General features: G+C 35.4%; 1 protein-coding gene across 3 annotated transcripts in view; it reads left to right on the top strand.

The window, feature by feature from the left end:
- The window catches only part of LOC148883493 (kinesin-like protein KIF13B), a 61,476-nt gene continuing 46,482 nt past the window's right edge, over nucleotides 1-14,994 (top strand). For 2 of the 3 annotated variants that reach the window (XM_089022711.1, XM_089022712.1), the window contains exons 1-19: nucleotides 1-138; nucleotides 681-793; nucleotides 874-920; nucleotides 1,018-1,104; nucleotides 1,319-1,392; nucleotides 1,983-2,076; nucleotides 4,208-4,220; nucleotides 5,110-5,170; nucleotides 5,269-5,361; nucleotides 6,401-6,581; nucleotides 7,604-7,691; nucleotides 7,757-7,891; nucleotides 9,443-9,555; nucleotides 9,673-9,784; nucleotides 10,989-11,201; nucleotides 12,501-12,611; nucleotides 12,693-12,827; nucleotides 12,904-13,034; nucleotides 14,463-14,549. In XM_089022711.1, coding sequence (XP_088878837.1) covers nucleotides 1,323-1,392; nucleotides 1,983-2,076; nucleotides 4,208-4,220; nucleotides 5,110-5,170; nucleotides 5,269-5,361; nucleotides 6,401-6,581; nucleotides 7,604-7,691; nucleotides 7,757-7,891; nucleotides 9,443-9,555; nucleotides 9,673-9,784; nucleotides 10,989-11,201; nucleotides 12,501-12,611; nucleotides 12,693-12,827; nucleotides 12,904-13,034; nucleotides 14,463-14,549 — 1,637 coding nt within the window. In that variant the 5' untranslated portion in view covers nucleotides 1-138; nucleotides 681-793; nucleotides 874-920; nucleotides 1,018-1,104; nucleotides 1,319-1,322. Of the gene's footprint in view, nucleotides 139-680; nucleotides 794-873; nucleotides 921-1,017; nucleotides 1,105-1,318; nucleotides 1,393-1,982; nucleotides 2,077-4,207; nucleotides 4,221-5,109; nucleotides 5,171-5,268; nucleotides 5,362-6,400; nucleotides 6,582-7,603; nucleotides 7,692-7,756; nucleotides 7,892-9,442; nucleotides 9,556-9,672; nucleotides 9,785-10,988; nucleotides 11,202-12,500; nucleotides 12,612-12,692; nucleotides 12,828-12,903; nucleotides 13,035-14,462; nucleotides 14,550-14,994 lie in introns of those variants that run through there. The other variant, XM_089022713.1, reaches the window with a different exon arrangement.

Raw genomic sequence — 14,994 nt, 5'->3', positions numbered from 1 at the left:
GGACAACAAGCTAAACAGGTTTACTCCATGTGATTACGGTTAAAAATGCATCTGATATCATTGTGAGTTGTTTTTTTTATCGTGTATTGATGAAAAAAGAAATACAAGTGAATCATTTGGAGAAGCTGCAACTACAATGTGAGTTGTTTTTTCGTGTTTTCATGCAAAAAGTAACAAACACATGTTGTGGAACCTGTTTGGAGTTGCAAAAGCTATGCACGCATTTATTTTAGATATGCATTCACTCAAGCGTGCGTGCATACACACACACGCACATTGATTAGCAAACTATGGCACATTAAAAGCAAATACAAATATATGCAAAGCTACACACAACAAACGTGATATACTGGAATTACATATTTGCATAGAGATAAATACAGGATGTATGTCATCGAATGATGGGTCGATCTAAAAATAACACACACACGGACATCTTAAGACAATATTATTCTGGAAAGAATACTTTATGGAATGTTTGAAGAAAAATAAAAACAGGCCAATACACACCGTGCTCGGAATTTGTGTGCAGTATTCTCCCACTCACGCGTATATTGCTAATCAACCATCCCGTTATAGAATTTAAAAAATGTTAAAAATGTTTTTGTGTTGATGCATGACAATATTTCCCTACATGGTAAGGACGAGCGGAGTGACTTTTATTTTCTTTTTACGACAAGTGTCTAGTTTCTCCCAGTTTGCACGTCAACGTCGCTGAGAAGGTAAATTAACGATTTGTATAGCATATGGAGTCACCAAGCTGCAGCGAAAACGTCCACGTGCAACTGAACAGGTAACTTACAGATCGCACTTGCTCGTAGGGCGAAATCTCACCCTCGTAAATCCTTGACGAATCTCTCTGACAACTTTCAGGAAATACAACAGGTGGATGACCCCACGCGATGACCCCCCGAACCACAGTAAGTGACTCTTGCAAAACACGCACATACCCCAAAAAATAAGCTCCGATCGTACAAAGAGTCCGTTTTTTTTCATTTGAACTCTGTTTAAAAATAGTAACTTGCTGTAAATCAGCTCTTGTTAGCGTCACTGGCTAACTAAAAGGGGACGTCGGTGACTGTTGATCGCCTCGCTTTCCACACGGTAAGTTTTGGAGTTGTATTCCTCTAATTAAAAATGAAGCTTTTGTTTGATTAACTCTATCTATCGCCTTTTTTTTTAAATTGCGTCACATTTGACATGCACAGAAGTTTGCAATCGTGTGCCTACTCTGTAGCCAAAGACATCCCAAAAAATACCATTGTGGTTCTGATGGTGTTTGTCTTATTAATTTTTTTCGTCCCATATGTCATCGCAGTGCAATGGATGACAACAAACTCCACGATTCCAACGTTAAGGTCGCGGTTCGTGTGCGACCAATGAACAGGAGAGGTGAGAGGAAAGGTCACACAGCAGGTCACAGTGTATTCATGATTTTAAATTGTCCATTACATGACTTTTAATCTTTCTGTCCAAGCTCTGGTGGGTATTTCAGACTATTTCACCCCGTTTGTTTACATTGTGAGATTTGCTTATTAAAGGTGTGTCAGGGTAACTGAGTAGAAACTCAAGAGTGTAGAAGAAGCGATACGCCACATCCTGTTTATGTAAAAGGTGGTGTAGAGACACATACAGTGATACCTTGGCTTACGAACTTAATTGGTTCCCGGACAGAGTGTGTAAGGTGAAAAGTGTGTATCCCAAAAAATAATTTCCCATAGGAAACTATTAAAATGAGAATAATCCGTTCCCAGGTCCGCATAAAACATAATTTTCATCCAAAATAAGCCTTTAAACTACACAAAATATACATTACTTTATGTATCATAAATGTGCTATGGTATTGTAATTAAAGAAATAAACTGTACTGTATAATAAAGTTGTTTTATTTACCTTTGTGATGGTCGTTGATGGCTTGATGGAATGGATAGCTTTTTGCATAAAGTGTCTCATTTTTTAATGTTTAATATTCATCTCTACAGAAAAAGACCTCACTACAAAATGTGTGGTTGAAATGAAAGGCAACCAGACCATACTGAATCCAGCCATCACAACGTTAAGCAAAGGAGACCCTCGGTAAGTGAAACACAAACAATGAATTCGTTTTAATGCAGAAAACATTTAAAGGACAACCGACACCTCTGGACAAGTTGTGTCCATAATTTGTAAATTCACTTCAAATGACTTCTATTGAGCGTATTTGACAAAGATTCCACCGCATATACATATTTTACCTTTTAAGACTCGCGCTGAATATTCAGGAAGTCTTGTTTTCGGATTGGTGACGATTCCTGACGTGATGTCACACAATGCATTTTGGGTACTTTGTTTGGTCTGATAACTTTGTGTTGATGGCGAAAATAGAAGGAAAACACATAAATAACGCGATGGTGAATCGTTGTGTGTTGCACTATTTGATACTAGTTGACACAAATTCCCAATAGACAAATCAGCCCATTTCCAACGGAGCTTGGGCCCCATCGTGTGCAATTTCAGGAACGCTACATTGTAGTCCTGACGGCTCCAATTGATACGGAAGGACTTCTTTAATCGATTGCAAACATGTATGCTTTCCTCTTCAGAACTTATTTGAATCATATTTATAACTGGATGAGTAACAAGAAAGCATCTTCTCCGAATCTGAAGCCATTGTTTTGATTGTCGAGCAAGGCAAGACGTCTTAGAGCACCGGTGTCAAAGTCAAGGCCCGCGGACCAAATCCGGCCCGCCACATCATTTTTTTCGGCCCGTGAAAGCAAATCAAACTTGTTAAATTCCATGATGATTGCTAAAATCTGAACCAAAATTTCATATTTTTGGATGTCAACCACAATAAAAGTCTTTATTCTTGACTTCAGATTTGAAAACGAGTTATTCATTAATTTGCTGTGTGCTCTATATGAAATATTTGAATGGATTTAAACCTTCTAATGGGTTTCCCAAATTCATAACGGCCCTCAAGAGGAAACCATACTTACAATGTGGCCCGCGGCAAAAAAATGACTTTGACACCCCTGTCTTAGAGTGACGTCACGAACAAGGGGGCGGGACCTTCTGAAACTGGCCATTTCCGGTTTCATTTTGAAGTCGTTTTTGGACAGTTTAAGTTTTTTATTGTTTTTTTTTTTTTTTTTTTGCATTTGACTAAAAATATCAGCCTGCGTGTTTTGGGCTATTTTAGATGCTATAAAACGTTTTTCTGATGTCAGTTAGGAAACATAAAAAATAGTGTCGGTTGCCCTTTAATATTGACACAGTTGTGTGCACGTATTATTAATACCAAAGGAATTCATCTTGTTCTTTGCACTGGTAGCACAGCTGATACCGGACAGGCTGTAACCAGCTTGTTTGGCGAGCAGCCAATGTTTGATGGAGTAGACTCATAACGCTTACGTGTCCTTCCTAAATCACGCATCTCTTTCCAAAGGGCGTGTCGCATACTGCCCAGTCTTGTTTGAAAAGAAAGAACAGCGGAAAAAACAACGTTCTCACACAATCCAAATTAGCAAGTGTGTGCTTTATTAACACGTTTTGTAATGAGCAACCGGTTGTAGTACTAAAACTAACCTGGTGGAGGCAGCATAATAACATAAGGCAGAGTACAGGACAACACAAAAAAGAAAGAGTACAGTAGTAGTCATAATAATAATAATAATAATGATAAATGTCATTTATAAGCGTCTTTTAAAACTCTCAAGGTCACTTTACATTCACAGGATGACGTTTTTCTGTGGGTGAGCAAACTATTTGTTTGTTCGCTTTATTTTGTAAGGATGAATTCTAAAAGTTGTCTCTTATCTCTGTTTGCTTTTGATAATAACTCCTGGCTCTTGATATGATCGCCATATCCCGAATTTGGGGAGGAAGCCGCCGTGCATTTTAAGTACGCTGTCTGTCGTCCTGTAGAGATCACAATATTGGTAGCATAAGCCCACACTTGGCTAGTCAGCCTTCCTCCTGCCCTCCATTTTGGTGACTCCTTGGAGTCGTTGCCGGTTATCTTAGGAATGTCCTTGCTAGCGCAAGAAAGGACAGGATTTAATGTTGCTCTTTCACGAATCTCCCACAATGAGGTCTTGTTTCAGCCCGTGTGTGTGTGGACACGACTAATTTGGCAGAACCGTAATTGATATGTCAGCTTGCTTGCTAATTGAAATCAATGTGAGTCGTAATTTTTTTCTTCAATTTCTTCTGCTTTTTCCCATAGGAATCAACCAAAGGTTAGTGTTGAATTTAAATACCTCGGTTTATGAACCCCTTGTCTTACGAACTTTTCGGTTTACCAACGTTAAATTTATGACAATTTTACCTTGGCATACGAACTTTACCTTGGCAGACAAACGTTTTTCGTACACGGAGCTGCCTCTATGAATGATGTGTCGTTCGCGAACGAGCCGGTTCTTCTAACAACAAAATGGCTGCCGACTGTTTTTGTCCTCTATTCCCCGCCCCCAGTCTTCAGTTAACGCCACGTGATTGGTCAAGAACGCAGCAGTGATGGGGAGGTGGTTTAAACATTAAAGAGACAGGCAGACGACAGTGAGAGAGTTTCAACTTTGATTGTTCAAAGGCAGTGTGTAGACTGCAAGGTTAAAATTCCCATCAATCAGGCTCCACAAACAACCCGCACTAGTACATTTGATGCAAAAAGCTAGCAACCCAGCCAAACAGAACACAATTGATGAGGAACTAGATAAAATGATCGCAGAGAAAGCACCTACAAGGGATCATCATTCCTCAAGATGGTGAAAGAAGAAGGTTACGTTCCTCATCAAGTGTTTAATGCTGAGGAAACCGGCCACGCCATTCCATCAAGCCATCAACAACCGATTTTTTTTTTCTTCTTCCCCCTGGGCTCGTTTATAACGCGCACCCAAACTTTTAAGTTCTTTTTTCGGTAGAACATTTTTCATGTTACACCCAAATAAATCCGGTATATTGTTTAGTTTTTAGGGTGGCACTTAATTCCATCTCCACAGTCAGTACAAAAAAATGGTCACGGGCCGCAAAAAAAAAAAATGGCGGGCCGCAATTGGCCCCGGGCCATAGCATGGACACCACTGCACAAAGGCGTTTTGCAAATAATAATCCCTGCTTGTTCTTCCTCAGGTGTTTGCTTATGATCACTGTTTCTGGTCCATGGATGAATCGCAGAAAGACAAGTTTGCAGGTTTTTTTTATTTTTGTTCTTATCAGACTCTGCGAGTTATTTTTAGCTCGTGTGTGTGTGTGTGTGTGCTCGTGTGTTGACTCTTTTTGTGTTCATAGGTCAAGACGTGGTCTTCCAGTGCCTTGGGGAGAGTTTACTCGACAACGCTTTTATGGGTTACAATGCTTGCATTTTTGCTTATGGACAAACAGGTAAAAAGTAAACAAAAAAACAAAACAATACACGCTCACCCCATTAGCTTACGTTATGATCTCCATTGTTTTTGTTCTGGCCAAATTAGAGGAGAAATCCATAAAATGTGCCACATAAGAGTTTTGTGCTTTAGCGCCGGTGGAACATTTCGGAGAGCTTGACGTGAAATAAACAAAAACACAATGATACCTCAACTTACGAACGCTTTAGCGAACGATCTTTTAGCCTTACGAACATTAAATTCGCGAGAATATAAACTTGGCATACAAACTATTTTTCGGCGGATGAACACCAAACCACACGGCCGAACAGCGCCACCGTGGCTGCCGGACTGGTTTTCCACACCCACTTTCTTTGAGTGCAGACATGGTTTGTTATCGAGTGGAGTACTTTTCTTATTATGGGACCGAATAAGACCAGACCACAGTGTTCAGCTGAAGAGGACAGCGGTCGGGCAGAGGAAGGAGAAACACAAACGATGTGTGACTTAGCGTCCCAGTAGCGGTATGCTAAGTCGACCGTTGCTACATGTGGCTAAGGGTGTTTCTGTGTTGTGTAAGCAACGGTCTCAAGCAATAGAAGATTTGGATGTTGATTTGGATGAACGAAAAGCAGCTAGCAGGGGACATTCCTTGTGGAAGGTGACTCTCCTTCCAAACTGTAATTCCCTCCCTCTTTCCTGCTCCCATTCCATTCCATTAAGCCATCAACGACCATCACAAAGGTAAATAAAACGACTATTATACAGTACAGTTTATTTCTTTCATTACAATACAATAGCACATTTATTATACATAAAATAAGGTATATTGTGTGTAGTTTTAATGCTTATTTAGGAGAAAATTGTGTTATGGGGACCTGGGAACGGATTATTCTCATTTTTAATGGTTTCCTATGGGAAATTAATGTTCGGAAGACACACTTTTCACCTTGCACACACTTTCTGGGAACCAATTAAGTTCGTAAGCTGAGGTATCACCAGTTCCACCATATCGATTGCCTCAAAAGTCACCCGTGAATCTTGGCGTCCGTTTTCAGGCTCCGGGAAGTCTTACACCATGATGGGCTCAGCGGAGCAACCGGGTTTGATCCCTCGCCTCTGCAGCTCTTTGTTCTCCAGAACCGTGCGAGAAGCTGGAGAGGGAGAGAGCTTCACCGTGGAAGTTTCCTACATGGAGATCTACAATGAGAAAGTCCGAGACCTGCTCGACCCGAAAGGGTGCGCAAAAACAATGCCTAGTACTCGTACACCAAATCTTTTTGGGGAATAATAATAATAATAATAATAATAATAATAATAATAATAAATTTCATTTAGAAGTGCCTTTTAAAACTCTCAACGTCACTTTCCAGTAACTCAAATAGATAGAAAGCTAGCTCGCTAGCAATTAGATAGCTAATAGCTAGCTAGATAGATAGCTAGCCAGCTAGATAGCAAATAGAGAGCTAGCTAGCTAGCTAGATACCTAGCCAGCTAGATAACAAATAGAGAGCTAGCTAGCTCGATTGCTAGCTAATAATAATAATAATAATAATAATAATAAATAAATTTTATTTGTAAGTGCTTTCAAAACTCACGGTCACTTTCCAGTAACAGGATCAATTTTTCTGTGGGGGAGCAGCGGCAGCCACACGCGCCAGTGTTCACTCAACCCGGAATAACTCAAATAGATAGGAAGCTAGGTAGCTAGTGAGATAGCTAGCTACTACTACTACTACTACTACTACTACTAATAATAATACATTTCATTTCTAAGCGCCTTTCAAAACTCTCAAGGTCACTTTCTAGTCACAGGATAAGTTTTTCTGTGGGTGAGCAGCGGCAGCCAGACGCGCCAGCGTTCACTCAACCCGAAAGTAACTCAAACAGATATAAAGCTAGCTCACTCGATAGATACCTAGCCAGCTAGATAACAAATAGAGAACTAGCTAGCTCGATGCATAGCTAGCCATATTGTCAAGCATATAACCGAGTAACCTCCTGGATCCGACTTGTAGCACCAAAGTTTAATCTAGCTATCTATCTATTTAGCTGGCTATCTAGCTATCACCCACAAAAAATAAACTTCTGACTGTAAAATGACCTTGAGAGTTTTGAAAGGCACTTAGAAATGAAATGGATTCTTATTATTATTACGTTTTAGTTAGAAAGGGAGGGAATGCTATTTATTTGAGGCAGTTAGCTAGCTAGCTAGCCAGAATCCAGGCGCTCTTCACGATACCGTTTGTTTGTATTTCTAGAAGCCGTCAAACGCTGAGAGTAAGGGAGCACAACGTTTTGGGACCCTACGTTGATGGCCTATCACGCCTGGCTGTGGCTAGCTACAAGGTATAGCGACGGTTAGCATTTGGAACGGATGTCCGCTAACGGTGGTTTCTTGCGAATTCTGGCAGGACGTTGAGTCTCTGATGTCGGAGGGAAATAAATCTCGCACGGTGGCCTCCACAAACATGAACGAAGAGAGCAGCCGATCTCACGCCGTGTTCAACATCATCCTCACTCACACCCTCGTGGATCTGGAGTCGGGGGTGAGATGTTGGAAATAGGAAAATTGGCATTTTAGAAAATGAGTAAAAATTTTAGGACATTGCCAATTTCGAAAATTGGCAAAAAGTGTTAGAAAATCGCCATTTTGGAAAATTTCTAAAAATGTTAGAAAATCGCCATTTTGGAAAATTTGTAAAAAGTTTAGAAAATCGCCATTTTAGAAAATGTGTAAAAATGTGAGAAAATTTTCATTTTGGAAAATTTGTACAAATTTAGAAAATCGCCATTTTGGAAAATTTGTAAAAAAAAAAAAGATTGAAAATCGCCATTTTAGAAAATTTGTAAACATTTTACAAAATTTGTAGTAATTTTAGAAAATCGCCATTTTAGAAAATATTTACACATTTTAGAAACTCACCATTTTAGGAAATTTGTATAAATTTTAGAAACTTGCCATTTTATAAAATTTGTAAACGTTTTAGAAAAAAAAAAATCACCATTTTAGAAAATTAGTAAAAAAAAATTGACAATTGTCATTTTTGAAAATTTATAAAAACATTTAGTAAATCGCCATTTTAGAAAATGTGTAAAAATTGTAGAAAATCGGCATTTTGGAAAATTTGTAAAAAGTTTAGAAAATCTGCATTTTAGAAAATGTGTAAAAATGTGAGAAAATCTTCATTTTGGAAAATTTGTACAAATTTAGAAAATCGCCATTTTGGAAAATTTGTAAAAAAAAACATTGAAAATCGCCATTTTAGAAAATTTGTAAACATTTTACAAAATTTGTAGTAATTTTAGAAAATCGCCCTTTTAGAAAATATTTACACATTTTAGAAACTCACCATTTTAGGAAATTTGTATACATTTTAGAAACTTGCCATTTTATAAAATTTGTAAACATTTTAGAAAAAAATCACCATTTTAGAAAATTTGTAAAAAAATTTAGACAATTGTCATTTTTGAAAATTTATAAAAACATTTAGTAAATCGCCATTTTTGAAAATGTGTAAAAATTGTAGAAAATCGCCATTTTGGAAATGTAACAATGTTAGAAAATCGCCATTTTGGAAATTTTGTAAAAATGGAGAAAATCGCCATTTTAGAAAATGTGTAAAAAAAAAAAATCAGAAAATCGCCATTATGGAAAAGTTGTTAAAATGGGGGAAAATCGCCATTTTGGAAAATTTGTAAAAATGTAAGAAAATCTCCATTTTGGAACATTTGTAAAAATGGAGAAAATCGCCATTTTAGAACACTTGTAAAACGTTTAGAAAATTGGCATCTTGGAAAATTTGTAAAATGTAGAAAATTCCTAAAAAAATGTGACAATCGGCATTTTGGAAAATTAAAAAAGAAAATCGCCATTTTAGAAAATGTGTCCAAATTTTAGAAAATCCCATTAAAAACCAGTCATTCATTAATTTGTTGTGCCTTCTGTCTGTGTATGGGATAAAACATTCTAATGGCTTCCCCAAATTCAAATGCAAATCAAAAGAGGAAACGGGAACTACACTCGCGGCCAAAAAATGACTTTGACGCCTTTGCCGTCACCATTTTGCTTCCCTGGTGTTGTTGTGTCTTCACCTCAGACAAGTGGAGAGAAGGTCAGCAAACTTAGTCTGGTGGACCTGGCGGGCAGCGAGCGCGCAGCCAAAACCGGAGCGGCTGGCGAAAGACTGAAAGAAGGCAGCAACATCAACAAGTGAGACAATTTGACATAACATCGCATATCGCATATCATGGCAAATAATCACGACTGCTTTGAATTCAAACTTTTGTGAAGTTTCGTCACTCATAAAATGTGTCTGTCTACCTGAAGGTCTCTCAGCACTTTGGGATTGGTTATCTCAACCTTGGCCGATCAGGGGGCAGGAAAGAACAGGAGCAAATTTGTTCCCTACCGGGATTCGGTGCTCACGTGGCTGCTCAAGGTACTCCAATACTTCTTTTATTATTTACATTTTTTTCTCCACAATTTTTATCCCTTTTGCATAACCCGTTTTTAATTCATGCTTTTTATGTACTTTAATGTCGCTGCATGGTTTAATTATTGTTGTTTTTGTCTAATTTAATGTAATCAATCTATTTTCACGTCATCGAATTTTAATTCCATGTAATCCAATTTAATATAAATTAACCATCTAAATTAATCTATTTTAATGTAACTGAATCTAATGTAATTTAATTTAATATATTTTAATGTCATCAAATTAATTCAAATTAATCCAATTTAATATTATTGAACCATCTAAATTAATATATTTCAATTTAATTTAATCTATTGTCATCTAATTTAATCTATTTTAATGTCATCAAATGTAATCCAATTGAATCCAAGTTAATATAATGAAACCATCTAAATTAATCAATTTTATTGTAGTTTAATATTATGTAATCTAATTTAATCTATTTTAATATCATCAAATTTAATCCAATTGAATCCAATTAAATATAATCAAACCATCTAAATGAATCTATTTTATTATAATTTAATATTATATAATATAATTTAATATTTTTTAATATCATCAAATTCAATCCAATGTAATATAATTAAACCATATAAATTAATCTATTTTAATTTCACTTAATCTAATGTCATCTAAATTAATCCAATTTAATATCATTAAATTTAATCCAATTTAATATAATGAAACCATCTAAATTAATTATTTTTAAATTTAACATAATCTAATGTAATCTAAATTAATCTATTTTAATCTAATTTTATCTAATTCAATTTCTCGAGGAAAAGGTTTATTCAGACATCATCTGTACTTCTTTGAAGAAGTAGAAATAGATTAAATTACACTAAATTAGGTTACATTAGATTAAATTACACTAAATTAAATTAAATCAGATGGTATAATTGTATAAAATTGGTTTATTCAGCCATCATCTGTACTAATGTATTCTGTACTCACTAATTGGAAGAAGTACAGACGACGGCTGAAGCAACCTTTTCCTCGATGGACCGTTCCTCTACGACTGAGAGCCTAATTGTTTTGTAATTCGTTTTTTTGTATCAGTTTGAAAAAAAAAAATCGTTTTTTTTGTAGTTTCCAATCTTAATTTTCCATATTTGATTCGTTAACGTTGCCACTAATGTTACTGACGCGATGTCCGTAACCGCAGGACAGTTTAGGGGGCAACAGCCGCACCGCCATGGTGGCCACCGTCAGCCCGGCGGCGGACAATTATGACGAGACGCTGTCCACCCTGCGTTACGCCGACCGGGCCAAAAGCATCGTCAACCACGCGGTGGTCAACGAAGACCCCAACGCCAGGATTATCCGTGAACTGCGAGAGGAAGTGGAGAAACTGAAGGAGCAGCTCACAGAGGCTGAGGTTTTCCGCGCTCTTTGATTTCTTTGAAGTGATTTTTTTTAATCTTAATATGGCAATATTCACAATTCATCAAAACCTAGAAAGCGAACTGTTAATAATGTGAAATTCATGGATTCAGATTTTCTTTTTTTACATTAGACATGATAACATTTCTGATGAGAAAAAAATTGACTAAATTATCGCATTTGTCTGATATGTATTTATTTATTGTACCGGTAATTTTGTCGCCATTGTAGAAAATGTACAAGTTTGGAAAATCGCTATTTTAGAAAGTTTGAAAACATTTTTTTTTTTAAATCGCCATTTTAGAAAATTTTAAAATTGTAGAAAATCGCCATTTTAGAAATTTTTGTAATCGCCATTTTTGAAAAATGTTAAAAAATTGTAGAAAATCGCCATTTTAGAAAATTTGTAAACATTTAAAAAAAATCGCCATTTTTGTTTTTTTTTTAAATTGCAGAAAATCGGCATTTTAGAAAATTTCTAAATATTTTTTTTAATCGTCATTTTAGAAATTTTGTAAAAATTATAGAAAATCGCATTTTAGAAAATTTGTAAAAAATGTAGAAAATCGTCATTCTAGAATATTTTCAAAAAGTGCAGAAAATCACTATTTTAGAATATTTGTAAAAATTGTAGAAAATTGCCATTTTACAAAATTTCTAAACATTTTTAAAAAAGTAACCATTTTAGAAAATGTGTAAAAAATGTAAAAAATCGGCATTTTAGAAAATTTAAAAAAAAATGTAGAAAATCATCATTCTGGAATATTTGTAAAAAGTGCAGGAAATCACCATTTTAGAAAATGTGTAAAAAATGTAAAAAATCGGCATTTTAGAAAATTTGTAAAAAAAATGTAGAAAATCATCATTCTGGAATATTTGTAAAGAGTGCAGAAAATCACCATTTTAGAAAATTTGTAAGCATTTTTTTTTAAATCGCCATTTTAGTAAAAACATGTAGAAAATGGGCATTTTAGAAAAATTGTAGAAAATCGCCATTTTAGAAAATTTGTAAACATTTTGTGAAAAAATCGGCATTATAGAGAATGTGCAAAAATTTAGAAAATTGCCATTTTAGAAAACGTATAAACATTTTTTTAAAAAAATCTCAATTTTAGAAATTTTGTAAAAAATGTAGAAAATCGCCATTTTAGAAAATTTGTAAAAAAGAAAATCGTATTTGGAATATTTGTAAAAAATGTTTGTCAACATTTAAAAAAAAAAAATCGCCATTTTAGAAAATTTGTAAAACTGTAGAAAATCGCCATTTTGGAACTCAAAATGGTGTCGTTTTCAGTCTATGAAGGCCCCGGAACTAAAGGAGCGACTTGAAGAGTCGGAAAAACTCATCCAAGAGATGACCGTCACTTGGGAGGAAAAACTCAGGAAAACCGAGTCCATTGCGCAAGTAATCAATTGCCTCGAAAATTTCACCTCACCATTCAAACCTTATTTTCACTCAGCAAAATGCTTTTCTTCTTCTTCATAGGAGCGTCAGAAGCAGCTGGAAAGTTTAGGCATTTCCCTTCAGTCGTCTGGCATCAGGGTCGTGGATGACAAATGCTTCCTGGTCAACTTGAACGCTGACCCCGCCCTCAATGAGCTGCTGGTCTACTACCTAAAGGTGGCGACCCCCCACGCGGACGAGAACCCCGAATCTGAACATGTCTTGTGGAAAGTGACCGTGCCCATGTCTGCAGGATCACACGCGCGTGGGCTCGTCCAAATCGCAGGACATCCAGCTGTGCGGGATGGCCATTCAAGCCGAGCACTGCGTCATCGATGTCAATCCAGACGACGGCGTGGTGCTCACGCCTCACCGTAACGCTCGGTACGTAGCCGCTACGTTGTTTTGGTGGAAGTTGGTTTTAGTGAAATGAGTCTCTCATTTAAAAGGGCAAAAAAATAATATATATGTAAAAAATAGCACTAAAAGGTATATTGTTTTTTTTCTGAAATTAACCATAAATAAATAAATGAATGAATGAATGAATGAATAGGCAAACTTTTAGATGAATAAATAGGTAAATAAATAAATAAAATAAACAAAGAAATAAATAGTTAATGGGTAGATGAATGAATAGGTAAATAAAAACAAACAAGCAAATAAATAAATAAATAAATAAATACATACATACAGACACACATAAATACATGAATGAATAGGCAAACTTTTAGATGAATAAATAGGTAAATAAATAAATAAAATAAAGAAATAAATAGTTAATGGGTAAATGAATTAATAGGTAAATAAAAACAAATAAGCAAATAAATAAATAAATACATACATACATAAATACATGAATGAATGAATGAATGAATGAATGAATGAATGAATGGCAAACTTTTAGATGAATAAATAGGTAAATAAATAAATAAATAAACAAAGAAATAAATAGTTAATGGGTAGATGAATTAATAGGTAAATAAAAACAAACAAGCAAATAAATAAATAAATACATACATACATACATACATACATACATACATAAATACATGAATGAATGAATGAATGAATGAATACATAGATACATGGATACATGGGCGTATATATAAATACATACATAAACAAACAGGTAAATGGGTAGGTGAATAAATAGTACAATAAAAAAAAAAATACATGGGCGGATGTATAAATAGGTAAAAAATTAAAAATACATAAATATGAATAAATAGGTAAATAAAAACAAACAAATAAATACACAAACAAATAAATAGGTGAATGGGTAGATGAATAAATATTTAAAAAAAATAAAAGATTAAGGAAGAAATACGTAAATAGGTAAATGGCTCGATGAATAAATAGGTAAATAAAAAAAACTAATAAATAAATACATAAATAAGTACATAAAAAAATGGGCTCAAAAAAAGACACAAATTAAAAACCCCATTAAAAAAAAAATCTGAATTTGGCCTTAATACTTGATTTTATGGCGTATTTTGACAAGCTTTTCACAGCCGGATTATTATACACCTGAGAATTTTTTTTTGCTATGCTGTAATTATAAAAAGGCAAACAAAAAAAAAACATCTAAATCCTGCATCCACAAAAGTAAGGTAAAAAAAAACAATGTTACAGAATGCCGTTTAAAAAATACATCAATACGCATTAAAATGACAATTTAAGTGCCGCCATTTCTGGCAGTGTGAGGATGCTCTTTTGAGGACGCGGCGATTGTTTTGGAGGTACGCCGCAGTCCCCCCTGCCTCAAAGTTCTTTGTTAACTCACATGCTCGTTGTTCATGTTCTCAACGAAAGGACGTGGGTGAATGGCAACGCGGTCACCGGTCCTGTGAACCTTCATCACGGAGATCGCATCTTATGGGGAAACAATCATTTCTTCAGGTAAATAAATCATGCTTACATGTCATGTCATTTACAGGGTGACCCAAAAAGATGCGTACCCATGAAAATGTCAATTGTGGCTTTGATTAAAAAGCTATTTATTTCAAATTACAACCACGCGTTATTCAGTTTATGGAAGACCATTCACCAGAGTTTCAACTATTTCTGTCAATTTTTAGTCGATTTATGACTTTCCCAAGATGTCTTCCAAATGTCCACCATTTCATTGCAAGCAAACCTGGACTCGTCTGACAAAGTTGTCAATCACTTTTAACAACAAAATGGTGGACGTTTGGAACACGACATGGGAATATAGCCATAAATTGACGAAAATTTGACAGAAATAGCTGAAACTTTAGTGAATGGTCTTCTATAAACTGAATATTATGTGGTTGTAATTTGAAATAAATCGCTTTTTAATTAAACCCACAATTGACATTTTTAT

Source organism: Hippocampus bargibanti, linkage group LG19 (genome assembly GCF_051943395.1).
Source record: "Hippocampus bargibanti isolate YZ-2025 linkage group LG19, ASM5194339v1, whole genome shotgun sequence".
NCBI lineage: Eukaryota > Metazoa > Chordata > Actinopteri > Syngnathiformes > Syngnathidae > Hippocampus > Hippocampus bargibanti.
The sequence above is the reverse complement of the archived record's forward strand: the minus strand, read 5'-3'. Positions and strand labels throughout refer to the sequence as shown.